At 45.8% G+C, this 27,874-nt stretch overlaps 1 protein-coding gene across 3 annotated transcripts in view; it reads left to right on the forward strand.

Moving 5' to 3' along the window:
* Positions 1–27,874, forward strand: part of SEPTIN11 (septin 11) — a 59,466-nt gene that overhangs the window by 20,725 nt on the left and 10,867 nt on the right. For all 3 annotated transcript variants that reach the window (XR_009818385.1, XM_061992029.1, XM_061992028.1), the window contains exons 2-7: positions 12,948–13,062; positions 16,636–16,831; positions 18,847–19,033; positions 21,269–21,430; positions 23,201–23,297; positions 25,052–25,220. Coding sequence is in view for 2 of the 3 variants with exons in the window: in XM_061992028.1 (XP_061848012.1) it covers positions 12,948–13,062; positions 16,636–16,831; positions 18,847–19,033; positions 21,269–21,430; positions 23,201–23,297; positions 25,052–25,220 (926 nt within the window). In the remaining variant the exon portion in view is untranslated. The remainder of the gene's footprint in view (positions 1–12,947; positions 13,063–16,635; positions 16,832–18,846; positions 19,034–21,268; positions 21,431–23,200; positions 23,298–25,051; positions 25,221–27,874) is intronic.

The raw sequence follows: 27,874 nt of genomic DNA on the forward strand, positions 1-27,874 counted from the left end.
TTTGCCTTTTATCTCTCTCTTTAAGAGATTTCTGTGGTACAGCTCTTGATATGAAATGGGTAGTTGTTGGGCAGTTTGCACAGATTTCAGTAAAAAGTTGTTCTACTGGCTTGCATTTGTGTACAGAAAATTTCATTTACAGTGTTGAGCTTAACCTCACAGCAAAGGCAGCGTCTTATTCTCTGGATTTCCAGGGCGCCGGGGGAAGTACTAGCTCTTGAAGCTGGCCTTGAAATTCTGCATGGCTGTACAATCACTTGGCTCTGACCAGGCTCTTGGGAGGCTTGGCTTGGTGAACACCCTGCCATGCATATATGTGCTCTGAGTTGTGCCTTTCCCACAGACACTGAGGCAGCATGCTTTACTGTCTTCTGTACAAATACTGCACAATCAGCAGGCAAGGGACTGAGTGCTGTTGCAGAGGTGAGCAGTAGCTTCCTAGTGAAGTACTGGCACTGAAGAATATTACTCATCTCTCCATCTTTCAGAGAGGTGCTGTTACATGGCTTTTTAATTTATTTTTTTAAGTGGCAGCCGACAGGCAGCTTTCAGATATCCAAAACTTATACATATTTGCTTGGACACCATGGAAATATACTGGAGACTGATGTGCAAGACATGCAGAGGGCTCTGTTTTGAGCCCGGCTGCTTAGAAATTGTTAGCGTTGGAAGCTTGGTAGGGAGTGTGAGCCCTGGCAAAGATGGAGAGAAGACAGAGGCCGAGTAAAAGTAATCTCCAAGCTTTAGCTGAGGCCGCAACAGGTATTAGTCTATGATACCAAACTTTTTAGTCATTGCCAGGCCTGCAGTCAAGTCAAGTGGGTGTGTAGCCACAGCAGTTTTAAAATGATAGGTTTGTCTGTGCTCATGCATTTTGCAGAGATGTTAAGGCCTGTATTTCCCCCAGCTCAGGCAGACTTGGTGTTTCGCTTGCCTCGGAAGCTGTTCCTGGCTGACTACAGGTAAAGGCACAAGAAAATAAAGGCAAATTGTGTGGCTGCCTCTTATTCTGAATGCCGTGGAGTTATTTGTTTTTCCAGGTCCTTTCTCCTCTGCAGCTTTTCCCTTCTAGACATCTTTCACACAGACAAAGTTTCTGCTTTTACTCAAGGTGATAAAATTGTAGCCTTCAGAAATTAAGTTCTATACCTGGCCTAGAACATGAGTTTTCCTTCTAAGGAGCACCTCACTGTGAAGTAACCCAAGTTAAGGAAATCACGACAGCTTGTATAAAAAGAGTAAAGAAAGCTGAGGTTATTGCAGGAATTGAAGTTCCTGTTGTGATCTGAACTTGGTCTGGTGGGAAAGTTTGCCCAGTCTTTCGGAGGCTGAGAGCTGCAAGTTAAAATGCAGCTAGGAGTCATACAAGTGTTGCGTGTGTTTGTGAAGGGGGCATTGGAGGGGGCTCAGAGACTCTGCCAGGAACATGCCATTTGCCAGGGCAAGGCACATGGCAGAAACTGAGGATCTGTTGCTGACCCTGCCTTCCTGTTATGTTTCATAGCAAGCTGGGGGTTGCATGTGAACACATCCCTCTGTGCTGGCCCAGAACCACTGCCTCTTGCCAGGTAGAAGCTGAGGTCCAACAGCTTGGAAGCCTGGCACAGCCAATAAGCTGTGGTGTGGCTTCATTGCCTTTGTAATATATTCCAAATTGTACCAGAGAAACTATTTATTTTATTCCCCAGGAATTCATACCTCAGTAACAGCGCTGTTTGGAAAATAGGTCCCTGCAAAAGAAACTTGTTGGACAAGACTAACGTTACGTGTCATTGCCTGTAATTGAGAGAAGATCCTCTGTTCCCAGGCTCATCTCCTGCAGGAAAATCCCACTTCTGTTTTAGGGTCACAGTGTCTCCCTTAGCTGCCTTTGGAGATGAAAGCATCTGGAGGAGGGAGGAAACAGTATTGCTGCCTGTCTGCTTTGTGGAACGTATGAAGATGTTTCTATGAAAAAACCTCCACTTTTCTAGTGCCTTCAGAGGGATTCAGCCTTATTAGCAATCTGGTTCTTTTTATTCTTGTATGGATCACCTGCAGCTGATGAAGCATGAGGTGAGAACAGTCAGGGCTGCAGGATTCTTTTGCTGATGCTGGCTGGCAACACCGTCAAGATCCTCTTGAATTATTGTACTGTGGCACACCACAGGGCAGAGGGGCAGTACAAGGTTTGTCTACCTTGGCTGTGGTGTCTGCAGTGTATCTAATTCTGGCTTACTTGTTCCAGATTGTAGGTTGTCAGTTTCATTTGGGCTGTCTTCCCTTGTTTGTTGACACAGGCCCTTCCTGAGTTAATTAGCAGAGGGAGGTGATGGAACCCCTGCTTTGCTGTTTGCAGTCGTGGAGGTCTGGTGTATGGTAGTTGGGGAGGACAGCAAAAATAAATTATGTTCTCCCAGCTTTGCATCTAGCTGGGGCTGCCCAGGTTGACTCCAGCGGGATATGTTGATTTCACAGCTCTTGCTTCTCTCTTGTAGACATCCACTTGGTGGAAGATCTGTGACTTTGTGGCTAGCTCCTCTGGTCCAGGCAAAAAAAGCAATAATGGGAGTTGGATTTCTTTGCTGGACTGTTTACAGTGGAGGCTGAGGCTGTGTTTTGGAGAGGACAGAAGTGCTCAGCTTCAGAGGGGAGTTTGGTTGTGCTGCTTAAGAGGTCTTGGTGGCCTATGGTGTGGTAGGGAGTTGCAGGAGAGACTCTTAATGTCCTTCACGTTGTGTTACTTGTAGTTAGTCACAAGCAGCTAGAGTGCAAGGAAAGCTTTTTCCCTTTCTGGTGTGTGAGGAGGAATGACTCAACATAAACTCTGGTGTAGAAAACAAATATGGGGCAGAGTGGGGTTCTTCATGTTTATGAGAGCTAATTTAGGTCTCTGCCACAACCTAACAACTGGAATGTAAAGCTCATCCTTGGATTCCTCGTGATGAGAGAGTTAATGCTTTCTTCTTGTGCTGTAAATGTTTATTTAGCTGTCTCTTTAAGTGTTTATGGAGTTCAAACCATTTTCAGTGTATGTTGGGGAATTGCTGGTGTCCTGTCTAGGGATGTTTTATGACTTGGAGCATCACCAGGATTGTAGTGGCCATCAGAAGTCTTTGTGATCCTGCCCCTTTGCAAGTGATGGATGTAGAGAGGACTGTGGGAACATTCTGTCTGCGGGCTGCATGCAAGAAAAATGTTTTGTCTTGCACTGCCTATGGAATCCAGAAATCTGAAGTCTCTGTAGGAGTCTATCAGTGCAGCAAAACACAGGGCGGGTAAAAAGCCGGGTGTAGAGTGGCCTTCTGGTTCCATCACCTCCTAATGATGCCACTGTTATGACTGATGCAGACCTAGATCAGATATGCTTTCCTCTGGAAGGCCTCTGGCCATTTGACATTTCTGGAAAGACAAAACACAGTCTTTCAAGACAACCACAAAAATTTGGAATTAATGAGGTGGAGGGAAGGAAGTACTTCAGCTAAAATGGGGAATTGCTCCTTGAAGCCAGGGCCTATTTATGAAAATTTTTATATGGGCTTTCCCTGTTAAAGGCAGGAAAATGAGGACTTGCTGAAGGCAAGTGAGGAGCATTGTTGCTGTTGAGTCAGTTGAGAGCTTGAAGTCTACTGACTAATGTTTCAAGACTGTCAGCTAAATAATTCAATAAACCTTGACCTTTTCCTCTGCACGCAGATTCAGTTCAATTTAATTCTACTTTCGCTCCTGTGGAAGACAGAAAACTGCATGCTAAGGCAAACAACATTATTTGTAGTCCTCTATATTCTTCAATTGCTGACCTGTTCTTATGAATGATGAATGAATTCCGTGGTGCCCTAGAAGACCTTCATGTACCATGAGGGGCTATGCACATTCCTTTTTCCTTTTCTAAGCAGATGCAAGGGCTGTGACTTAATACTCAGAAAATGAGACCATACATGAGTGCATTAAAACCTGGTTTTACTGGTTTGTTGTTGTCCTCATTGCTTGGTCAGAGCTGTGCACAAGTATACACGTTACCAGTGAGAGTAAAAGAAATGGCTTGTCTACATCTGAGATGTTTCCTTATGGCTTTTTTTATTTAGTGTCATGTATACATGTGCCTGCCACATAAGAATTTAAGAAGAGAGGGTCTGAGCCAGCTCTTTCAATCCAGCTGATACTGGATGGACGATTCTTGGTGGTGCTGGACCAGTAAAGTTTACCTGAGGAATTCCACTGTGTGTTCAGCACTTGTTGGTTCCCTAAGTCCTGGTAGGGATTTTCCAAGGAGTATATTTACTTGCTTTATTTAGATCCTCCAGTAATTCCAAGTTGCCGGTGCACTGACCACGTGGAATTGCATAGCTGAATGACTTCTAGATTCTTTTTTTAAAGTCCAGATCTGTTCATACTCACTGCTGTGGTACTGGGCATTGAAGAAACTATGCATTCATATCAGCATTGCTTTTGATGTGGAGACTATTACAGTGATAAATCTGAGCTCTTCAATCCAGACTCAAGAGAACTAGTAAATAAATGATCTGAAACTGTACATCTTTGTATATGCAACTCCGCCTGCACTACTTGGAAATTGGTTATATGCAGACAACCGTAGTGTGTCTGTGTGCAGGGCAGCACCATGCTGTGGGATCCCCCACCTGCCTCTGAGCAAGACAACAGGGCACAGGATAAATGCAGATCCTGGTAGGAAGTCCCAGGGCTAATTAACAGCCTAGAGTGCAATATGGGGGACCTTTCAGTCCTGGAGCTTGTGGAATAGGAGCTAACAAAATGTGCCCTTGATATGTGGCTACGTTTTTTTAGGCGAGAAAACACGGGGTTAAGGAACTGCTGCCTATCTCACCTCTTAAGAAAAGCAGCAGCATTTTTATGTTTGGAGTGGCCCTTAATTTGATTCAGATATTGGAACAGTGCTGCCTTGTTAGATTTACAAGCAAGCCCTATGGACTGCTTTCCTTTCTAAAAAGCTCTGTATTTTGCTCTGGTTGTGTTCGCACCCCTAACTGGACTGGTGTTGGTGGAAGCCTGGGGAAGGTTTGTGGAAATTTGGCAGTGGGATGACATGCTCTGTTCCCGAGTTTGTGTTAATTCTCCCTTTTTGTGCCTAGGATCAGTGTCCCAGAGAACTCCCTGCAAACGGCCTCTGTCTTAACGTAACCGGGAATCTCGCCGAGTTCACGTATCACACTTCCCTCTGTGTCGAGTCCCAGATTGTGCTGTGCCTCCAGCTAAAGGCTTTTAGCAAAATATAAATCCACTTATTTAACGGCCTGTGCTGCAGCTGTTTCAGGGCTATTTTAAGTGCATGACAGTGGAATACAGAAGGAAGTGGCTGTTGGTGGTGTTTTCCTCTCTACTGTCTTGCTGGACTATGTCTGTATCTGTGTTGGTGTGGGATTGTGTAGCTAGAAGGGCTGGAAAAGGGCAAAATAACTAGGGAAAAGAGGAAATAAAACCAATAAAAAAAATTCTACTGTCTGTATAGTGACATGCCTTCCTGCCACCTCCCAGTTAGCTTCTGCCTTACTGATCTGAGTTGTTTTTAACTCTTAAGATGACTTGTTCTCAAGCCTAGTAAAAAAACACATGCCCTGTTGAGCTGTGGTCCTCACTAAAAACATTTTGTTCCGGGCTGGGATGAAGGATTCTCCAACTTTCTCAGCTATTCCTGGCTGAGAGAAGATGGCTGGGGATGCTAAAAGGAATATATTTGCCTTTCCCTGCATGTGAGACCTCAAAGACAAAAAGTAGGGAAATTGCAATAAATTGCAAAATACCATTATTTGAAACAGGATGAATAGAACTTTTTAACCTGGGGAGCCTGACACTGAATAATAACTTCCATTTTAGTTCATCAACCTCATAGAAGCAGTCAAAAAGAGAGTTAGTTGCACATCATTCCCCCGTCAGGAGAATGGCCAGAGAAGCAGAGCATCTGTTTCTCATTGCATTCTGCTTTTGGATGATCTTCATTTTTGTTTGTCACATTATGTCTCTCTTTTTCCTCCTCCCTTCCTCCTTCCTTTCTCTCTTGGTTTTTTTTGTTGTTTTTTTTTCCTTCAGTGAGTTTACAGGCCTTGCTGGAATGCACATATGGTCCTTATCATCCTCAAAGTCCAGCTTTTTTTTTTTCTGGTTAGTAGTTTGTGACATCAGGGGCCATTAGTCACTTTTACTCCGAATAGAAAGGCCTGTGGTTTTTGGAAACCTATGGATAAAAGTGTCTTTTATGTTAGTTCTTGGCATAAATGTAACTGTTAGTTCTCTGAGCTTGTGCTGACCTTTAGCCAAACATTTTGCCTGGAAGGCAAATGTTCATTCCCACTCTCTACAGCCACTTCTGAATTGTCAGATTTTGCTGACTTCCCTCTTCCCAGAAGAATGTGACTGTATCCGTTTTCTCCATGCTCCTCCTGAGTTGCTGCAGCTTGCCAATGCCAACATAAGCAATTCCCCTTGCCTCCCTGCCAGTGTGCTTTGGAGGCGTAGGAGCTGTGGCTCGATGGGCTGCAGGGAGGGTGTCCTTCCCACGTGGCAAGGCCTGTGACTCGCAGTTGCAACCTGCTGACAACCAGGACATTTGATTTTAGATGTCAGGGAGATGGGCCTTGTGCTTCCTACCCCACGCTGCATCCATGCTGGACTTGGGGCAGAGGTTTTACTTAGGTGGATTTTCCTCTGGCAGGCATGACCCAGTGTGTGATGCCTGCTCGCTGTGCCTGGTGGTGTCCTGCGATTCACTGAGGGAACCAGCCTGGGAGTCGCTTCTGCCTGTTATCAACCACACTAATGTAAGCATGTCCAGTCTCTGAGCATGTCTCCTCAGGTGAACCCCTTGTTTTGTCTCCCTGGCTGCTACCTTTGGCTGGTGATTCCCTGGATAAAGTCTCATGTATCTGTGAGAAGGAGCAGCACGAGGCCCACACCTACCCTTCCCTGTCTGCCGCTGCCTAGTGCTTTGTTGACCAAGTTGTTTCCAGCCTTCCTCTCATAAAGTGACCTTTGCTGCTATCCCAGTTCTCCCGGATTAAAAAGGAAAAAAAAAAGCATGGTCAAGGAAAGCTTTTTTTTTTGTATTCCCTGGGACCCCCATGGTTACAGAGGGAGGAAGCAAACTGTGGCACAACACTTATTTCTTGGTGCTCGGAGTAGGAAGACCTGGCCCCTTGCTATGGTTTGTGTCATTGTCGGAGGACTGGGGCAGGAGACTGAATGAAGCACACTCTGTTGAGAAGCTCTGTGCCCCTGAGCAGCCACAGCGGGTGCTAGCTTTTATCCTGCAAGAACAAGACGGTTTACTGAGGTCCATCCCTTGGAGGGTGATGGGTGGCAGGCTGGGAGGTGTTAGCCACCCAGATTGCCTAGCTCTGTGATGAATCTTCATGCTTTGTTTGGCACATGAATCTACAAAATGAGAATACGTCTTCCAAAGAGGTCTGTTGTCTCTGTTGAGAGAGAAGGGGAAAAAAGAAAAGGGATGGGGGTGCGTGTGTGAAGGGAAAGACTTCCCAGACCTCAGTAGCTTGCAGACATATCTGCCGAGTCTGCAGCCAGCCGGCAGCAGGGGCATGGAGACAGGAACTCCCCCTCCTCTGCTGGTGACACTAATGGTTATCCTAGACTGAAAAAACAAAGAACTCTTTCCTTTCTTGATTAACTAGTTGATTGCCGTGGGCTGATTTCTTGTGTTATGACTGTTCTAGTGATGGCAAGGAGAGAAAAGGAATTATTCTCTGTCTTCCTCCCATAGTATATTTGAGTTCAGTAGAACAAGAATGAAGGGTTTAACCATCACTGAAGTCTGTATAAGGAAAGAGATGGCTGTTGTGGGTGTTTTTTCAAGGAACTCAAACAGTGAGCTTGGCTCTGGCATAGGCACTGAGAATACTTCCTGCCGTGCTGACAGGGACCTCAGCTCTCAGTTTTAACACAGGGAGAGAGTACGATAGACCCATCAAATGCCAACTGCTCTTTGCTGCTGTGCTCACTGCTCTTTGTTGAGCCACTTTTTTGTCTGAGCAGACTAAAACATCTCTGAGGCCCCTGGCTTTGGATGCAGCATCTAAGATTACTTCAGAAACATGGGAATATGTGCCCAGTAATGGGACAAAAATATAGCTGACCTGAGCTGCTGACAACAATAAAGTCTTTCAGAATTTCTTAAAGGTGCCTCCTAAGTTGCATGGCCTCAAATAACTAAACACTTGGTTCATGTTTGTGGTGGAGTTCAATATTTTGCATACCAGCATTTTTCCCCTCTTGAATTTGAGGCTCATTTTTGTTTTCCTTAACTCTTCAGAGGCCATGTGAAACTGACCCCCAGCTGCCAGGAGCAGGGGGCCAGCAGGGGCTGAAGGGAAGTATTTTGCAGGCAGCCTTAAAGCAAAAGAGGCTCAGCCAGGAGCTTACTTTGGTTGAGGGAACAGCTGTCATCATGGTTAAGTCCTGACCCAAGGGAGCAGACAGGAGCAATAAACGCAGGTGTCATGGTGGACTCTCTCTACTCAGCCTTTTGTGACTGATACTCTTTTTTGGCTATCCAGGAGAAGAGCAACTTGGTTTTATTTCAGAGCTGCTACCAGAGACCTTCTGAAGCAGAAGGACATGGCTCTGCTTTGTGCTGCCTCTGGAGAAGTGATGCATTCCTAATCATGGGCCTCACCTTTATATCCACCTCCCCATCTGTATGCAGACGTACTGCTGCTGACTTCAGTGAGGGAATTCAGTCTCCCCTTACTCCTGCTAGCTCTGCCAAGCCACTGTGGCTTAGGAGGAATGAGCTGATGCTCTGCTTGCACGTGCCTCGTCAGCTGAATTGTTTTAAAAAGCTTCACTGAATTACATCCAGGCAAGCCCACTGTTTACCACAGCATCAATTTCAGCATTGCTTGACCTATAAAACCTTTGCCGTGAGGAGCTATGTATGAAGAAAGCCAGATCCAAAGTAGACTTGACAGGGCTCTGAGGTTGCAACCCCTTTGTTGTCTTTTGCAAGGCTTTCCCTCCTCCCTGCCCCTGCCTTACAATTAAGAGCACTAGGATATGAAATCCTGGCAATTAATCTCTTTATAGTGATGATATGTAGTTGACACTGTGCCTCTGGAGGCCTCTCTCTGCTTTCCTTACCCCTTCCTTTACCCTGCTAGAGTTAAAACCAGCAACTGCGATAACAACATCGGAAAGATTATTGTTGACCCAAGAAATACCAACTGTGGGATGCCTTGGGGGTCATTCTGCAAAGAAAAGTAAAGTGATCACTGTCTTTCCCAATAAACAAGCATTTATTTGGTCACGTTACGCCGCAGTTGTTGCAGGGGTTAGCACTCAGCTCTGGAGGTTCAGAATCGTTTCCTGCTCAGGTGGATGGTATGTGAAGAGGGAGGGAAGATTTGCCCTATAGTGTGGGCCTCAGTAAAGGAGATACGACTGTGTCTTAAGGAAGAATTTAAAAATCAGGGCTGTTCTTGGGATGTCTTACCCTCTTTGACAGCTGAGAACATCCAGATGCTCAAGTCTAGCAGCCTATCTGGTGCAAATTGTCTGATATCTTCAGAAGTCTGGGAAGCTGCCGTTTTACCCATGCTGATCTTGTCTATTGCTTCTAAAGCTACAAGCTAGGAGAGGCACTTGGCAAACAGTTACTCTTTTGACATGCTTGTAAGAGGTCAGTGCTTACATATACAGCTACTTGTCCTTTACTCTGAGTGACAGCTGAGGAATTGTTTCAGTTCAGGAGTGCATTTAGGTGTAATATTGGGAAAGGAGAGGAGGTGCACTGAACCCAAAGGCATGCAGAGCTCTGTCATCTTCTGAGGGAAAATGAGGAGTACCCTTGGGAAGAAGTCAGCGAGACAGGGTGATGATGTGCTTTTCCACTTGGAATGAAGCGCCTGAGCAACACTGGGGCCTTCCTCTGCCAGAAGAACCCTGTGGCAGGAGGAATAAATCAGTGCTGGTAACATGGTCCCACTGACTTGTTGGGTGTACATATGGGGGCTTTGGGCTTGTCTCTGCAGGGCAGGAGCCTCCACCTATGTCAGCCTCTGACCACTCCTCAGCTGGATGTACCTAGTTCACAGTGAGTTGACTCACATGAGATCCCAGTCGACTGCCTCTTCTCTGGAACTTGTCATAGTGATTCACAGCCAGAGCAACACGGCCATCCTGTTGTTTTTCAAATACTTCTGTTTTGCCAGACTTCATGCATGAATCACTTGCCTGTTCTGCTAGTTATACACTGAGCAGTCATGCTTGGTGCTCTCCTGCAAAAGTACTGTCTCTCTAAGTCTGCCTGCGTGCACTGGAACTTTGCATGGTGCTTCTGTCTGTGTGTGGAGGGAGATATGTAGAAACTTCAATCTCTTTGTCTCTCCTGCCTTGTCCAAAGTGCACGTCTGTGCTACTTGTCCAGAAATGCACATATTTTCTGTATCCACTCTACTCAATGAGATGTGCTACAGTCTGGGCAATCCTGAGGGAGGTGGAGGCTTGGGTTTGCATTTCATCTCTGCACGAGCCTTGGGCCTCTGAGCTTTTCATGTGTTTTGGTGTTTTGGGCAGATTACAGACTACACTTCAGCCTCCTGTTATGTAGCACAGCTTGTGAGAAATACTTGGCATTGAGAAGTGTAGAGATAATTTTTGTTTTTTCTACTGTTGATGTTTGCCACTTTCAGGAAAAAAAAGGAAAAAAGAAGGTAACTAAACCAAAGAAGGTATCCAGCAAAAAATAACTGAGACAGATGCAAGAGATGAGTCTAACTCTCCTTCCTGCTGAGTAACTGATGATGAGGCAATACTTGCTTTCCCAAAATATACCAGAGAAAGAGATACTGGTGCTGTGCTGAGAGTAGTTCAACACCCACTGCTTTCTGTGAAGCCTGTGAGTCATGGGCACCTATTGCTTTCTGGGATCTGCTCCGAGCTCCCTTCATAATCATAAACCTCAGCCCACTGGTGTTTTAAAAATACTAATGTTACAAATACTCAATTTAACCTATTCACATCATGCGTAAATCCCAGGGTCTCCTTTCATTGTATTGACTTTTTTCAGGAAAATCACCGTTGCAGGTAAATGAGGTGATGGCCTCTTTTGTTTGTGTTTTTTGAGGTTTGTTTTACCCAGCCTGAGTAAAGGAGGGGACATCTCACCTTAAGCTTCTGTGGTAGGTGTTGGTAAATAGCCATCCACTATACAGAAGTGGAGGTGAACTGTCTAGTGTGTTGGCATTGAGCCCTCAGACAAGCCTGATTCAGATGTTAACAGGAGTCTTAGATATTTAGTACAGGTGTGTGTGCCAGCATGGCAAAAAGGAGTCCTTTGTGCTACGTGACAATGATGGCAGACTTAGGCATTTTTACTTTGAGATATTGCCATTCTCAGAGAATTTGTTTTGAAGTCTTTCTGGTATTTTCATCCATGCTTGCCCCAGATGTAACTTAATTTTTTCATTTCATCAATGGCTGGTCTGTATGTTTTGAGGATGCTCAGCAATTGTGAAGAGAGTGGGAAGTCCTCCTCTGCTTTTGATTCTTATTTTAATAACCAAAGAGTGTCTTTTTCCATGCCTCATCCAAAGCCCACTGATTTTGTGGAAAAGAAGCTGGTGCTTCCAGCATCTTCAAACCAAGCTGAGCCTGCCCACGACTGTAATTTAACACTGGAAGTGTTTGGGTTTGGAGAAAGGTTGGTATCTTAAGAACAACAAACTTTTGGAGAAAAACAGTTTTGTAACAGCAGAGCTGCTCTAGGTCTACCAAGTTGATGGGGGGTTTTTTGTTTGTTTTGTATTAGTGCTTGGGATGTTGGCATAACTGCAGTTTGCTGAGAAAGAAATAGTTGGGCTGGCTTCCTTTTCCTGTACAGCTGTTGTGGAGAAGTCCTAAATACAGTCTCAAAGTTATTTCAAACCTTCTTTCTGTAAGATCTGTGCTGCCCCATACCCTCCACGAAACAGCCTTGGAGTATTTGATGTCAGCTCAGGCCCTTTGGGCAGCCGGAGGAGGAGAGCAGGTCACCAGGGATGACTTGCCTCTCTGGGTGCACGACCTCGCTTTTTTTTTCTTGCTGAAGACACAGAGGGGCAGCACAGTGGGCTTTGTAGGTCACACAGCAAACACAGGGAACGGTGCCCTGCTTTCTTGTCTTGTGTTGGATGAGGCTCTTTGTAACCAAGACATCCACAGAGCAGCACGCACGCTTTTCTCCCTTCCGGTCAAGGCCTGTAAAAGCTGGCAAGAGATTTAGCTGGTTTTAGAGGTAGCGTTGCCATCCAAGCTATGTCCTGCTGTGGCCATGCCAAAGAGTTGCAGCAAAAGGGTTGTGTTTCCCTTGTACTGCTTGGAGAATGCAGCAAGTGGGAGAGAGCTGCTCCTTCCCTTTGGCAAACTGAACCAAGGATGACATGAACTTGGCTCTGTGTTTGTCTGCACAGCTTTCTATAAGGAATAGGTTTTGGAGTTGCAGGCAGGACTACATTATAATCTGGTCTGGGTAACGCTGCTGGGGGAGTCTTGAAAGGGGAGGTTGGCTGGTTTATACCGTAGAACTGTACGGTGGACACGGAGAAGGCAGATTCAGCTGCTTCACCAATTAAGCAGGAATTGGTTTGCTCACAGCTATGTCCATGTTTCACTGAGTCTTCCAGGTGTCTACCTAAATAATCTTTGGGTAACCCTAGGGATGTGTGATGCTGAGGCCTCAGAAACAATGTTTGGGTGTTGCAAGCATGGAGACACAGTCTGGTGGTGTTTGCAAGCCATGGAGCTGGGGACATTTCAGCTCCTGAGCTCCATAGTGAAGAACTAGCTAGAAAAAAAAGGAGAGCACATTTAGGAGGCCACTTAACATGGAAAGATCCTGTGTCCGAAAAACTCCTGTGCAGTTCTGACAGGACTAAGCACAGACTTCCTGCCTGAAAGAGATGTTGCAACCCCATTAAATGCCTTTCTTCTTGGTCTTACAGAATGATGACCTTAGGAACCTGTCCCTCTCCGGCCACGTGGGCTTCGACAGCCTTCCTGATCAGTTGGTCAACAAGTCAACATCACAGGGCTTCTGCTTCAACATCCTCTGCGTGGGTAAGTCACCCTGCGCCGCTCTCAGTAAGATCTGAGCCACAGGATCCACTGCGGCAAGGAAGTGACAGTTTCTTCCCAGTGCTGCTCCAGGGTAAAATCATGGGAAAGAAAACATGGAAATTTCTAGCTGTTAAAATCTACCTTTTTTTGGTAGATCCCATGGTTCTGCTTTCCTCAAGGGCTGCCCTCAAGGAAACTGAGCTAACTTGGGAACTCAATGTATTTTTAAAAGAATGTTAACTTGAATCTGCCTTTCTATGGGTTGGGCATGGAGGCTGTTTCTCAGTAAATTGCATTCCTTCCCTTCCAGGCTTTGCCTGTCTGTCTTGTTATATTCTTAGTTTCTCCAGTTGGAAGCGATGCCATTTTTAGTCTCCAAATGATGTACTTGAGAACAAAGCCTGTCACCTGCTCTCTGCTGGTTTTAATCTGGGTGCTGCAGGTTGGTTTGATAGCCTGAGCTGCTGTGTTACTTTTCCCAAATTGTTCAGAGAGTAAAGTATGGAGAGACAAATGCTTTTCTTGGCTGCAGAGATACCTACTCTCTTGGTACTCAATGGATACTATGCAATGGGAAATCCATTGCTCAGCCCTTAGGAAGTTATGTGCCAGAACAGCTTTGATCTACTTGTGGACCTCTCCAAGATGCCCCCAGAATTTGGTTCTATACATTGACGAAAATGGTAGGTTTTACTTAGTTGGGCAGCACAGTCTACAAAAATCATATTCCCATTTGTTGTTCATTTAAGCCTGCAAGAAGGGAGTATTATCCCTTCTAATTAGTTACATTAATTAGCTGGAAAAATCCCACAGCCTTCTGACTGTGATTTTTCTACAGCAAGTTGAGAATTTCTGTCTGCAGTGCAGAGTGAGCTGCCTGAAAAGAAATCTGGCAAACAAATGAGACTTCTTTCTCTAGCTTTGCATATCAAAGAGTGAGATAAGAGAATAGTTGTACTTCTGCACACTCTAGCTACCAACCCTCACTCTCCTTAGCAGCATGAAACCATTTGAAATTCAGCAGGGAACAGCACAATTAGCAGGCAGCTCTTTGACCAAAATGACATAAATTAATTGCCTTTTATTCTTGTAGTAAATATTCCTCTTTTGATGTGACTTGCTATGTCTTCATTACCACAGCAATTTGGTCCAACTCTTTTCTCTTTAAAAATGTGCTGATCAACCATTTTTCACCCCAAATTAAAATTTCACACAAATTACTGCAGTTGTCCAAGGAATAGAAATCTTACCTTTCTAAAAAAAATAAACCTGCCACGTTTGAAATGGTATTTTGAGAAAGGACACAATTAATTTTGACATGGAATTGTGAGACTTTAAACTGTGGTGTGCGTGGCTAAAATGTTGCAAAGCCCATCTAGGGCAGCACAGTGCAGCGCTGCATTCACATCAGGAACTCATTAAAATATGTAGCTTCAGAGACTAACCCTCTGTGCCACTAGGTTAGGGCTGATCTTTCTCTGTGAGTTGTGCTCCATGAGGACCTAGACTTTGAGCTATAATGTCACGTGTACTTCCTGTCTTGTCCCTATTTCATTTGCTCCTTGTGCTTTCTATTTTGCAGCTTTTCAGGACTGCTTGATTGTTTTACTGGGCTTAAGTAATCGTAGAATCACAGAATTGTTACTGTTGGAAAAGACCTTTAAGATCATTGAGTGCAACCACTAATCTCACACTGCCAGGCCCATCACTAAACTAAACCATATCACTTACAGATCATCTATGGGATGGGGACTCCACCACCTCCCTGGGCAGTCCATACAAGCCTCTAAGTGAAAAAGTTCTTCATAATGTCCAATCTAAACCTTCCCAGGCACAAGTTCAGCCCCTTTCCTTGCGTCCTGTCCTTCATTGCTAGAGAGAGGAGATCGGCCCTCACCTCACTACAGGCCAGGAGGTCTGTCCCAGATCCCAGCATTTCTTTGATTGCAGCAACTTGGAGGCATGACCTGAGCCCAGCCCCTGCTCGCAGCATGGCTAGCAGTAGCACTTTGAGAGTGTAACTGCTAAGCAAACATTTTTTACTTAAAAATGGCATTTAGGCTAATGCTTTCATCCATATTACGAATTGGTCTGGACATTAGTGAACCTGTAGTAGTTTTAAAAATTGGTACTTAAGCAATGTGCTGTTTTAGGGTTTTTTAAAAAAAAAAACCTTTTTACATATTTCTCTCTCTCAAATTGTCACTGTCCAAGTTGCACTGGGGATTTTTTGTCATCCTCTTGAAAAAGGAACAGGAAGTGAGCTAAAAACCAAGAGCATTAAAACACATAGAGAATCAGATATCTCCTTGGGAATCAAACTCAGCATTGAGAGAATTCATCACTTGCTTCTGTAATGCAAGTTATATGAGAACTAGGACTTAGCCTACACCATTAATAAGATAATTAAGTATTTCTTGACTAAGAACAGCTTCTTGCTGTCTGAATACAGTTGTTGCTTAAGGTGGAGAGGCTGGGGTTCTTCATACCATCAAGCAAAAGGAGTGTGTGTCACCCATCAGGTCGTACCAATGTAAAAACTGGGGACAACAGCTGCAGACTGGTGGATGTGAATTCTTTTATGGGGAAAAAAATGAGTGCTTGTCTCTCTTGCACTGCCAGTCTGGCAAGCCCAGTACCAGGGTTCTAGCAGCAGCAGGCATTTGCTGGTTCATCATGGTAGGAGTCCTTTCCCTTTTCTGAGGAAGGGGGATCACTCAGCAAATGTCTAAGTAACTATTCTTAAAACTATTGTGAGGTGGGATTTTTTTGTTTTCATTTTTTTTTTCTTATTTATCCCTTCTAGTTTAGTACTTTCTCATCAGGGAGTCTCATAAGCCCCTACCATTCTATGATTCTGTGATAAGCCTCAGCCCATCCTTTCCAATGCCTTTGTTTCCTGGGGGAAATATTAACAGCAATATTTCTGGAAAAAAAACTCTATGCCTTTGTGTGTGTGTAATATAAGCCCCTTCTCCCAATTAATGAGAAATCGCTGAGGTCAGTGGTGCTTAGTGTCTCTGCTAACGCCCCTTTCACTGTCCTTGCCTGTGATTGTGGTACACCTCTCTTGAAAACCCAGCCCACACATTTCTGTTATCATTCCCAGCACAGCAGCCGAGCTGTTCATCTGCAGGTGATGACATTTAGCTCCGAAGGTATTTGTTTTTTCTTGGTGTCTGACAGGGTAGCAGCTTTTGTATAGCAGGGGCTCATTTCAGATTCACATCCCCAGTGTGCAGTGCTTTGATGAGGTGTGTGTGTGCAGGGCGTGCTGCAGAGACCCAGGCAGTGACCTGCTGAGGAAATTAATCGGAGCCCAGCAGCAGAAACCAGAGCTACTGTCAACTCCCAGTGACCACAAAGTCCTTGATTCAGTCCTGGGGGATCGGTTGAGATGGGAACTGTCTCAAAAAGCATCTCTTCCTCCAGGGACTATTTTGCTTAGCCATGTGCACATAGCCTAATTCCACTGCTACCCAAGTGGCATAACTCCTTAGCCTGGTGCGTGTGCCTGAGAATGAGATGAGGGAAAGCAGTTGAACCATACTAACATTGCCTTTGTCTGCTCAGGTGAAACTGGCATTGGTAAATCAACGTTGATGGACACTCTGTTCAATACCAAGTTTGAAAGTGAACCTGCAACGCACAACGAGCCTGGCGTGAGATTGAAAGCCAGGAGTTACGAGCTCCAGGAGAGCAATGTCCGTCTGAAGCTGACTATCGTCGACACAGTTGGGTTTGGTGATCAAATTAACAAAGATGACAGGTAAATTTATTTCTGTCATGAGAACAAACCTTTGTGCTAATGTGCTTTGAGTTCCGGGAGGGCTTGACCCTGTGTGGGGAGTAGGTCCCTCACTGTTCCTGGACATGTTTCCTGATCCAGGTCTGGCAGCCAGCATCACTCCCTCCATGTGACAGGTAGAAGGAACAAGCAGATCAGCAAGGTTACAGAACAGAAGTGAGGTTTCTGGCCTCCTTGGCTCTGTGAAGCTTAGTTGCAGTCTCTGCTTGAGTTGAAACACTTAAATATGTGAAAGCAGTTCAAATTATAATTACATTGCGTCTGAGCTGGAGCTCAGATCATGGCTCCTATTCACACCATCCTGCAATGTTCAGGTCAAAGTGAGCTTCACTTCAGTGTTTTACCTTGGTGCTGTTTTACATGTTGTATGGGTGATGTAAATATTCAGGGCAGCCTATGCAATCCTTTGTGTGCATCCATATGGACTTTTGCTGTAGTGTCAGAACTAGTCATTCCGTGATGATGGCTAATATGCTAATTAATGTATTTCCTGTGTCTTAGAGCCTTACATTCTCTTGTTGCAATAATCCCAGCTCCCACTGGAGGGTTGTTTGTGATCCTCTTCTCTGCTGCTTGCCTAATGAGGGGCGTTCTGGCTGGCAGAGTGCCTACCGACCAAAAGCCCGTCAGGGTCCTAGATAGATGGCATAAGCTTTTGGAAAACACAGGCTTAACATTAAAGTTTCCCCCAGCATCCCCATGAGCATGAAGATGGAGCAGGTTCTGCCTCTTGTTCCATAAGGAAAATGCTTTAGATTTAAAAAAAAATATGTTTGCAGTGCTTTAATTCTGTAATGTTTCCTTGCTGTTTGACTTGACATCAACCTGCAACTGTTGCTTCTTTGCTGCTCCTGCTCCTAACTAAGGATACAGAGCCCAAACCATGAGAGGCATGTGCTGACTGGAGGGAGAGGTCTGCACCTCAGACACTGCCTGGTGCTCTTGGGCAGGAACAAAAGCTGCTGAGAGGAGGAGCAGGTGCTCAGAGCAGGGTTACTCTACAGCTCATTACTGACAGGTCACTTTGCATTTGCTTTGTTCGGTAGACAAGAAAAGCCAGCAGTGCTGGTGGTGAAGCCCCTCCAACTTGTCTCTTGGACAGTTGGGGAGAGGGGCAGTCACAGGACAGCAGGACTTTGAAACAACTTTTGTTCTCCTGCTGTGTCCTGGTATGTGTGACTGCAGTGGATGGGATTTTCTCTGTGCTCCTGATTTCAATCCTTCCAGTCTTATTTTGCTCTGTGTTTTGATGGTGCTTTCTCTGATATGATCTCCCAGTGTGAGACCATACTGATTTCTTTGCAATGTACCACTGTCTAAAGTTCTGGGAGTCTCATGATGAGAGAGCTTCTTTGGGCTGGAGATCCTGAGGCTGCCTCTGGAGAGAAGAATAAACCAAGAAGTTCCTTTCCAGAAGCACAGACAGCCGGATCAGGGCATGTTACACCACACCAGCTTTTTTTTTTCCTTCAACAAAATGGTCCCCCAAAGTACACAAATGGTGCAGTTGTCTCCTGAGCTTTGCTCACAGGCTTCAGTTTTTGAAAAGTTCTTTTTATCCCCTTGTGAATCTCCTTTATCTCTTTTAAGATCCCAGACAAGCTTTTGGACAAGCTAGGGTAGCTGGTGGTTTCCCATTTAAATTTTCTTGTATGAGATGATTCTCATTGACATTGGCAGTGCAGCAACTCAAACTTTAATTAGAGAGACAGCAAAAACCATTCTTTTTCAAAGTAGCAGCCTTATGTGCTTTCCATGCACCCGAAGTGTCTCTGCCACTTTATTTCGCTAGGGCATCCATAATACTCTCACTATGCATCAAGGGGAAACACACACTTGCTAAGGAGGGGCTGTAGGTTGGGCTTGTCCCATCATGTGCAGAGTACCCATGAGGCCTCCTAAGTGTCCATCAATGACCTGTACTGTTCTCGCAGTGAGTGCCCTGGTTTTCTCTGTGCCGTGTTTTCTCTCTTCAGCTACAAGCCTATAGTAGAATATATTGATGCACAGTTTGAAGCCTACTTGCAAGAAGAACTGAAGATCAAACGATCCCTGTTCAATTACCATGATACCAGAATTCATGCCTGCCTCTATTTCATTGCACCAACTGGACACTCACTGAAGTCCCTAGACTTGGTCACCATGAAGAAGCTCGACAGTAAGGTACTTGCTGCTCATGTTATGGCCTTGCTTTCATGATATTGCCACAGGCTTAGTTAAAGCTGCTCCAAAAAAATACTGTCTGCTTTTAGCAGTGGAGAGCAGCAGAGGTGCTGTGTGAAAACTCTACTATCTTGGGCTAGCTGCTAGAATGGGTTCTAGTTCACTGGTTCACATGCTGCAGAGATCTATTAAGAGTTTGATCCTCCTACTCTGTTCCAGCCTCCTCTTGGGTTAGGGAACTTGGCTACTTGTACCTCCACTATGCTATAAAGTTAGTAATCACAGAGCAGGAAACTCTCTTTATGAGGACACATTAGGAGATTGCTGTTTGTTTTGCTTCGCTGTGGGTTAACTCAGCCAAATTCAGTGACTGGTTTGTTCACAGCTGAAAGATGTGGCTGTTGAAAGAGAGAGAAAAGTGTTTTCCTCTTTCAACCCGTACATAAAAATGAGAGGTTGAAGTTAACTCTGCTAGTTCTAGCACTCAAAGACATGGTTGTCCTCTCTATTTCACTTTGTCCAAGAGACTAATTAGCTTTTGCTACAAAACCTGATTTGGTAAGTGTGTATCAGATGAGAATTACATCTGAACCACTTAAGGTCACCTTACTAATCAATGAAAAACGGATCAAAACACTGTTGTCTGCCTGCTCTGACTGCATCCAGCTAGACACAAACAGTGATTTGATCTTCTATGGCAAATGTAGTGTTTTTCTAACCATGATTTGACAAACAAGAAGAATCTGAATAAATATGTTACTCAGCATGTGCTTTTTCAGTTACCCTCCTGACTAGCAAGATGGGAACTCAGCTTGGTGTAAACCGTGGTATTTTACTAGACTCTTGCAAAAAGATTTCATTTATTTTCTTTTAGGGAAAATAACTAAGGTACAAATATAAAATCTGAGTGTTTAAGCTGAGCTTTCTCCATGCTTCTTTACGTCATGATTAAGCAATGTAAATCAGTCCACCTTATGCCTTTGGCTCATTGTGAGCTGATTCTGCACAAGATTAATGATGATAACACTCCTTATTTCCTAGAGTGACCTATAGGTTGGGTTTTATGCAGTGAGGGAAAAGGATCCTTACTCTATTAAAATAGGGTTATGGAAATTGACCTAAAGTAAGCTAATTGGTATTCATGTTCCATCTTTTGACAAAGGGGGATTTAATAACTCCAGGCCATCCTCTGAACAGAGTTTGGGCCATGTAACATAAGAGGATTTTCTAGTACTGTAGATAAAATTCCTTCATATAGGTCAATGTGAATGTCTTCAATGTGAATTTCTATCTGCTGTTGCAAGGAAAAGCAAGTCCTGCAAGATCAAAAGCAGAAACTCTCCATCTGGAGGGAGAAAAATGGGAAAGAAAGCAGCATTCCTGCTCCTAATGTATTCCTGCCCTCTCCCAGCAACGCAGATGCTTGTGCAGTGCTCACTTGTATCAGTCTGTTTGACTACCCCAAGAGTATCATGCAGTCTTCCCTCAGCTCCTACATGGTGTTGCTGTTTGCCATCCTGCTGCCAGTATTGGAAACAGTCCGTCTAGGGAAAAGAGTCTGTAACATATCTTTCATTTCTGTGTTAACCTCATCAAGTGGCTCCTTTGGATGATTGTCATAGAGCTGTATAGGGAGCAATAAGCCCTACTCCTGCAGTGCAGCAGAGTGTGGGAGCATCTGAGGGCATGCACGGTAAGGAAACATGCCTGTGGCAGCTTCCACCCTCCGTGGCACACGTTTGGGTATGGACCATCTGCTGCCATCTCCAGAGGGGTAACAGCAGCACTGCTGCCCACCCAGGTGTTCCTGAAAACAGCACTCATGCAAATGCCTGTGAGAGGCTATTGTCTGAGCGTGTTGCTTGCAGTAACCCAGCCTTCTATGGCATGGAGAAGTGCCTAGGTGGTAATTTCCATTTTTGGAGCAGTTATTCATAATCTATGACTGCATTTCCTGTCCAGTCCATTCAGATGAGGAGGGTAATACAACAGGACAGGAAATGGCATGTTGCCAAATTGCATTTGACTTGTTTTTAAGACCACAATTGCTGCTGCCTGAAAATCCTAAGGCAGCAGTGTTGTCACCGGCAGCCCTAGCAAAGGGCTTCTGCCAGGGTGGCCGTGGCTGGTGGCACTTACAAAGCCATTGCTGCTGGATGCATGCTGGTCTCTGTCCTCTCCTGCTGACCCGACATTTACAGTCCTATATGCAGAGATACTGTCTTTGTCTTGCAGGTGAACATCATTCCCATCATTGCCAAGGCTGACACCATTGCAAAAAACGAGTTGCACAAGTTCAAGAGTAAAATCATGAGTGAGCTGGTCAGCAACGGCGTCCAGATCTACCAGTTCCCCACGGATGAAGAGACGGTGGCTGAGATAAATGCCACCATGAGTGTATGTTTTTTGGGGAGATTTTTCTTGCCTTGATGGTAGGGCACATTGTACCATGTTTCTTTTGGCTTTAAAACTGTAGCCTAAGAACAGATACCAGACTGGCTGGAAGGCTTTTGGAGCTGGAGGTGCCTGTCACATGTGGGCTTGCCTGGCCTGATAACTCTTCATTGTCTGACAAAGGATTCTCCTCTGAGCATTTGTTCATATCCTTCCCCTGTTGCAGTATTCCTGTCTCAGGAAAGGAAGAGGATGGGAGGCAGGGCCCCAACGTGGTCAGGGCAGAGTGCTGGGGTTTGTGTTTCCTGTCCCAAATGACCACTTGTTGCTTAGTGGGGGTGATTCACTTTGGCCTTTGTTTCGCTTTCCTGTGACAGTGGGGGCGTCGGGGGTGTCGTCAGTGATGTTCCAGTTCTCTGCAGGGCCCATGGCTGTTGGTGGCAAGGGCTTTGGCTTTCACACCCTCCTTTCCTCTAGTGCTAGAAGTGGTATTTGAAGGCAAACAGGGCTAGCATAGACCAAGAGTTTTAGTGAGGTTTACAGAGGGGAAGCAATTGCTTCCCACGGGCCTGATGTGGAGTGCAATGGGGAACCTGAGCTCAGGGTTTCTGGCAATGACATGTGTCATTGCAGTGTTGACAGGACCTTTGGGTGGCTTTAGAGGGCAATGTAACACCCAGGACGATGTGCCGACCCCAAAGCAAGCGCAAGGATGAGCTCTCCATTTTTACAGGGAATAGAGGCATTAAGATTAAGCCATCTCCTTGCAACTTAAAGGCTTTTGTGATTTTTATTTTTTTACGTGTTTTCCCTGCACAACTGCTTGTAGATGGGCAACTGTCACATCCAGTTGGATATCAGACCTTCTCCAAACCTCTGTATTGCCTCTTTTCTCTATGTTGTGTTCTCAGCAGGGAGAAGTTGGCACAGAGAAGGGACATGGCTCTGCCAGGCTGCAGCATGTGCAGTCTGTGTTTTGCCTTCTGGTGCATCCCAGCTGCTGGGAAACTCATTTGCCAGTTAATCACATCTCCTCTGCCACTTAGCATCCTCCACTCCCACCCAGCCTTGGGGAGAGAAGCCTTGACCATGGTTTGGCCGACACAGCACCTGCTCCGGGGCTGATGCCCAGCCCTTTTGGCTGCTGTTGAGGCAGGAGAGCAGGCGGGTGAGGGCTGGGGGCAGAGGCCAGCTCCTTCCTGGCAGCAGCCACGCTTCTGGGAGTAGCTTCCAGATTGTCGCCACCACACCCATGGGGAGACGGGGGACGGAGCAGAGCTCTGTGACTCAGACACCTCGACCCAGGGCTGGGTCGGCTCCACTCTTCCCCTTGGTCACAGCTTTGCTATTTTAAAGAGGAAGCATTGGCAGTTATTTACAGCAGCTGAAACTACCCCCTGAATTTTTAGCCTACCTTCCTTGGGAGGTTGTTCTTTATTTTCTTCATTTATTGTTTGGCAGTTTGGAGTTTTTTCTCAGCTTTCAATTCCAGTTTGTAAGACTTCATCTGTGCTCAAGATAGTCATGCTTTGTAATTACATGGGAAATATGTGCATCTCTTTTATTTTAGGACTTCAGAATTTTGGACTTTAAGTCTGAGCAGGTTTCTTATCCAGATTGTCCTGTTGCTCTCTAAAACACCAGATGAATTGCAAAGGCGTTTAAGCAACTTGAATCCAGCACAGCTGCCACAGTAAACAACTTTCTTCAGAAACAATCCCTGGCAAGGCAACAAAGGAAATCCCTAACCTCATTGTCCCTTTCCTTTTGTAGGTCCACCTTCCCTTTGCTGTAGTTGGCAGCACTGAAGAAGTGAAGATTGGCAATAAGATGGCAAAAGCCAGGCAGTACCCCTGGGGCGTTGTGCAGGGTATGTTACCGACAGCACGAATAAGGCTTTGTCATCCTGGCTCATTCTGATGAAAGATGCATTGATTTGTGAGTGGCCCCTATCAAAGTCTGTCTTCAGAAAGCAAGATCACAGCTCTAAGGCTTCTCCTTAAAATTAGGACTTTGCAGCCTAGATCTAGACACTGCAGGGGAAGTCGTCAGCAGTGTCTTGCCATTGGTGATGGGAGGGAGCAGGGAAACATTACTAGGAGATGTTAAATAACTAGTAGGTTCTCAAACTTGCCATTTACTGTTCCTTATGCTTTTCTGCCAGTGAAAATATGTGAGCAACTAGGAAGACTTGGGCAGCTGAGTGATTTAGTTTGGACCTTGCCCACAAGCCTGAATGCAAACGTGTAGCTGGGGGATATTCCGAGGAGGTCAGCAGGTGCTCTGCCCTCTCAGCTTGAAGTGGCAGCAGAACTAATTCAACACTGCTTGGTGTGTTTTGTCCTGATGTGGTAGACTGTGGACATGTAGCTCCAGTATGCAATCCTTCATAAGGTCAACCAAAAGCTCCTTTCTGTTGGAGAGCAGAGATTGGTTAGAGCTGTGTTTGCAGACTAGGGTGTACTGGAGCTGCCAGAGGTAGGGCTGGTGCTTGCTTTCCCAGCCAGTACTGAGAAGTATGGGGTTGAGATGGTGGTGATCTGCTTGTGGCTTCAGCTGGAGTCCAGTTGGAGAATGGCCCAGCAAGCCTTTGGGGAACATTTGCAAGGCAATTCTGCAAAACTCTCCCAGTTTTTCTCAATAATACAAGCTGACCCTGAAGCAGCTTCAGACTTACAGTTGTCATCTACGTACACCAGAGGATAATGCTGGGAATAACTCACAATTAGAAAAGAAGCTGATGTGTTTGGTAAGTCTTGGACTTAACATACCCTGCTGGGCTCTTCCTGTTCCCAGGAAACTAGGACCAGGTAGTCAAAACTTTGAAGATATGTCCTGGAACTGCCTCTTTACAGAGACAGTTGCTCTCATCTGAAGGGGAGCAACTGGAGTGCTTTGCTGGGTCCCCGGAGGCATGCTGCAGAGCTGCTGCTGCCATCATATCCTAAAGAGAGAACTTCCACCCCTTGCTTTTAATCATACTTAGACTGCTTGGCTGCACCAAAGTGTGCAGCCCTCAAGCCAAAGGCCCGTTGCAGTCTGAGCATCTCGCTCACCCAGGGGCTGACAGTGGCACACCAGACCCTGCTGAAATAGAAGTCAATACGGGAAGCCCTGTTACACCATTTGTGTGCTGCCTCCCTTCAGAAGCCCATTTAGATCTCCTTTGCCAAGTTAACTGGCATGGAAAGGATACAGCATCTCTGGTGGGGTCTTCTCAGAACTTTTCCTTTCACCACTGCTACAAAGAGGGTTTGTTGCCCTCCCAGGTCCCTGTTGGCAACTTGGATTTAGAGTGATTTTGAGTGGGAAGTGAAATCCTTTGTGCAAATGGATCATGACCTTGCTGGTGCAGAACTGCACAGAGATGGGAGCTCTGTGACCCGGGCAACGCAGAGATCTTGCAAATTCAGTGAAAGGCCTTGGAATTTGTGCCTGTGTGCTTCCATGGGGTGGTTTCACCCCCAGTTCAGCAAGGCATTTTGGTGCAGACTGACTCGGGAGTCCTGCTTGTGTGCCTGGAGAGCTCTCAGGCTTGTTAAACTGCAGCCTGGGTCTAGGGAAAGAGAGTACCTGGCTCCTGGGTTTAATGTTATCTCTGTGGATGGTCTCTCCTTTTTGCAGTTGAAAACGAAAACCACTGTGATTTTGTGAAGCTGCGGGAGATGCTGATCCGAGTGAACATGGAGGACCTGAGAGAGCAGACACACAGCCGGCACTATGAGCTATACAGGCGCTGCAAGCTGGAAGAGATGGGGTTTAAGGACACAGATCCGGACAGCAAGCCTTTCAGGTAGGAAAACATAACTCAGGCCTTGTACAAACAAAGAGATTGAAGGTTTTGGGGTTGCTGATGTTTGCAAGAACCAGGGAGGAAGTAGCCGTGGTCACTTAGAGCAGCTGGGATCTAAAGCATGACTGGGGAGGAATCCCCCGTGCAATGCAGTCTTCCCTCAGGGCCTAGGGTTTGTATAGGAGAAGCACAGGAAAACCTTGGGTGGCTAGGAAGGACAATTCTTGCCTTAACATTTTGACAATGTCTGTAACCCCTGCAGCAGGACCATACAGGCTTTCTAGAGCCTGCAAAATGTCACCAGGGTGCTTGAAGGTGATGTGTTTGAGGGCAGAGTATGACCCATTTCAGATCAGCACAGAAAGTTTAGGAGGAAGAGGCGTGTGTCTGTGGATCTGTCTGCACCCTGTTGCTGTTGTATCAGTTTTCTTGGCTTCCTTCTCTAAGCATCTTTTGCTATGCCATGTCAAATATAAGCTGCTGGTCCTCACTCACGAGTGCTGCTTTTCAGTCTATCTCCTGCCTGTTATCTGTCAGCCAGCACTAAAAGGTGTTGACAGGATTGATTTCTAAATGCTCTCCCTGTCACTCAGTGTGGAGAGCAGTTCCTCACTGGACTCTTCAGACTGGTTCTACTGTCCACATTTGAAACTATCCATTGCTCTACATGGCTGAGAGTCTGCTGTACTGCAAAGCTTTCTGTGAGGATCTCTGCTGTTTCCTGGTTCCTTGGTGTCCGCAGCATCGTGAAAGGGGCATGTTTTTCTAAGATGCAGTGAGAGTTGGTGATAGTGTGCGGTCAGGGCATGTCTAACTAACACCAGTTAAGTGTTCACATTGTTGCCTTGTCATTTTTTCATGCTGGGACAATCTTGGTTTGGGCTTGGGAAGTTGATTTTACTTTTTTTCTCTGCCCTTGCACTTGCTTTCCTAAAACCTGTGAACTATCTATCCAGTCTTAAAGGAAACTTACGCCCATCTTCCTGCTGACAATACTAGGATGTTCATGGAGACTTGAATGAATCTGTTAATCTCTTCAGAAATTCCTCCTGTTGCTTGTTGCCCTTGGAGGAGGGCAGGTTATGTGATGGTTAGATGGTAAATGAGTGCCCCCTTTGCTCCACTGCAGACTCAACTGCGTTTTGCAGCCAGCTTACTCTGTGGCAAGTCAGGAGAGTGTACAAGAAAAGTACAACTGGGACAATGCTGAGATGAAGGTGACTCATGTTGAGGTATAACAGGTACCAAAGGGTTGATCCTGGAATAAATGTTCCTCTAACCCTCATAGGGCTTTTCACAGCTGGTCCAAGGTGCACTGTGAAGAGGGTGCATGGTCTGATGCTTGAGGTTTGGCTTATTACTAAATAGAGAGTTTATGCTGTCAGACAGCTTTATTGCTCTCAGCCCAAGTCATCAGCCAGGGACAACAGCTGTGTGGGAATTCAGGAGGGAGTGTTTGTTCTCTCCTTTCATTTCCTGTTTCCCATTCCTCTGCAGCTTTTCCCCAATCATTGCACCCTCTGCTCTAGCTGCATCCCACGCTGCTCTGTGGCCCAGGGGAAGGCAGTCAGAATTCAGTGTGCCTCACCATGAGCTTACCCCCGTAACACGTGTGTGTGTCAGGAGCTGGCGTGCCAACCCCTGAGATGGCAGCCATGCAGCTGGCCTGCATGGATAACCATGGACATGCTTTATCTCTGATCCTCAGCAGGGGAAAGCCAAGGTGAGGGCCTTGTGTTCACGTTTCTGGAAGACAGAACTCCATGGTGAGCTGAGGGAGGCCTGTGCTGTGGCACAGAATTTGCATCCGTTCAGGGTTTTATTTGTGACTTGCTGAGTTTATGCAGCTGCATTGCTTTTACAACACAGAAACTCTGCTGGAATCAGTTGAGCCCAGTTCTGTTACTAAGCCCAGGTTTGAGGCTTTATTGGATTTCCTTTTTGGAGAGCAATGGCTTAAGATGGGCTCAGCCCTTCCCTTTGAGGAATTTGAGGAATTTCCATTGCTTCCTGTACACGAGGCCTCTTTTGACCAAGCCATAAGTAGAAAGGAAATGAAAATGTACAGAATTTCTCCATCTGGTACGTGTTGGTTCAGAGCATTTCACTCTGGGTGCCTCTTCCCTCCAGTAAACAAAGCCTATGATCCCAAGCTGTTTGGCTGAGGCTGATGTATATCTCAAGTGAGGAAAACAGTAGGTTTGGTTCTTTCTGTACTTCCTTCTGAGAGCGAGGATCAAAAGCATGCCTGTCCCCTGAGGCTGGGCCCTGGGAGCCACAGGGACCATTGCTCTTCAGCCAGTTTGCATCAGCCAAGAGTAGGGAGCTTTTTGAAACTCTCAGAGTGAGCTGGGCCAAAGACCCCAGTAAACCGTTGGTGCTCTGTGGGTGCTTGTGTGAGGTGCGCAAAAGGGAGGCTGGAGATGCTCAGGAGACCCACGTTGCTGGCAGAACCCCCACTGCTTGTCCAAGCTACAGGTGAGGAGGGAGCACCAGTACTCCGTGACATTAAGTTCTCTGTTGCACAGAGACCCTTCTGCTGTCCTGTGTCAGTTACAGACTCATTTCTCTGTTACTCAGGTTAGGGGCTTTTTTAAAAGTGGGTTTTTTTTAAAAGACAATTAGTTGCAAGGGCATCATTCAGTGTGTGGGTG

This window comes from Colius striatus, chromosome 3 (genome assembly GCF_028858725.1).
Source record: "Colius striatus isolate bColStr4 chromosome 3, bColStr4.1.hap1, whole genome shotgun sequence".
Taxonomy (NCBI): domain Eukaryota; kingdom Metazoa; phylum Chordata; class Aves; order Coliiformes; family Coliidae; genus Colius; species Colius striatus.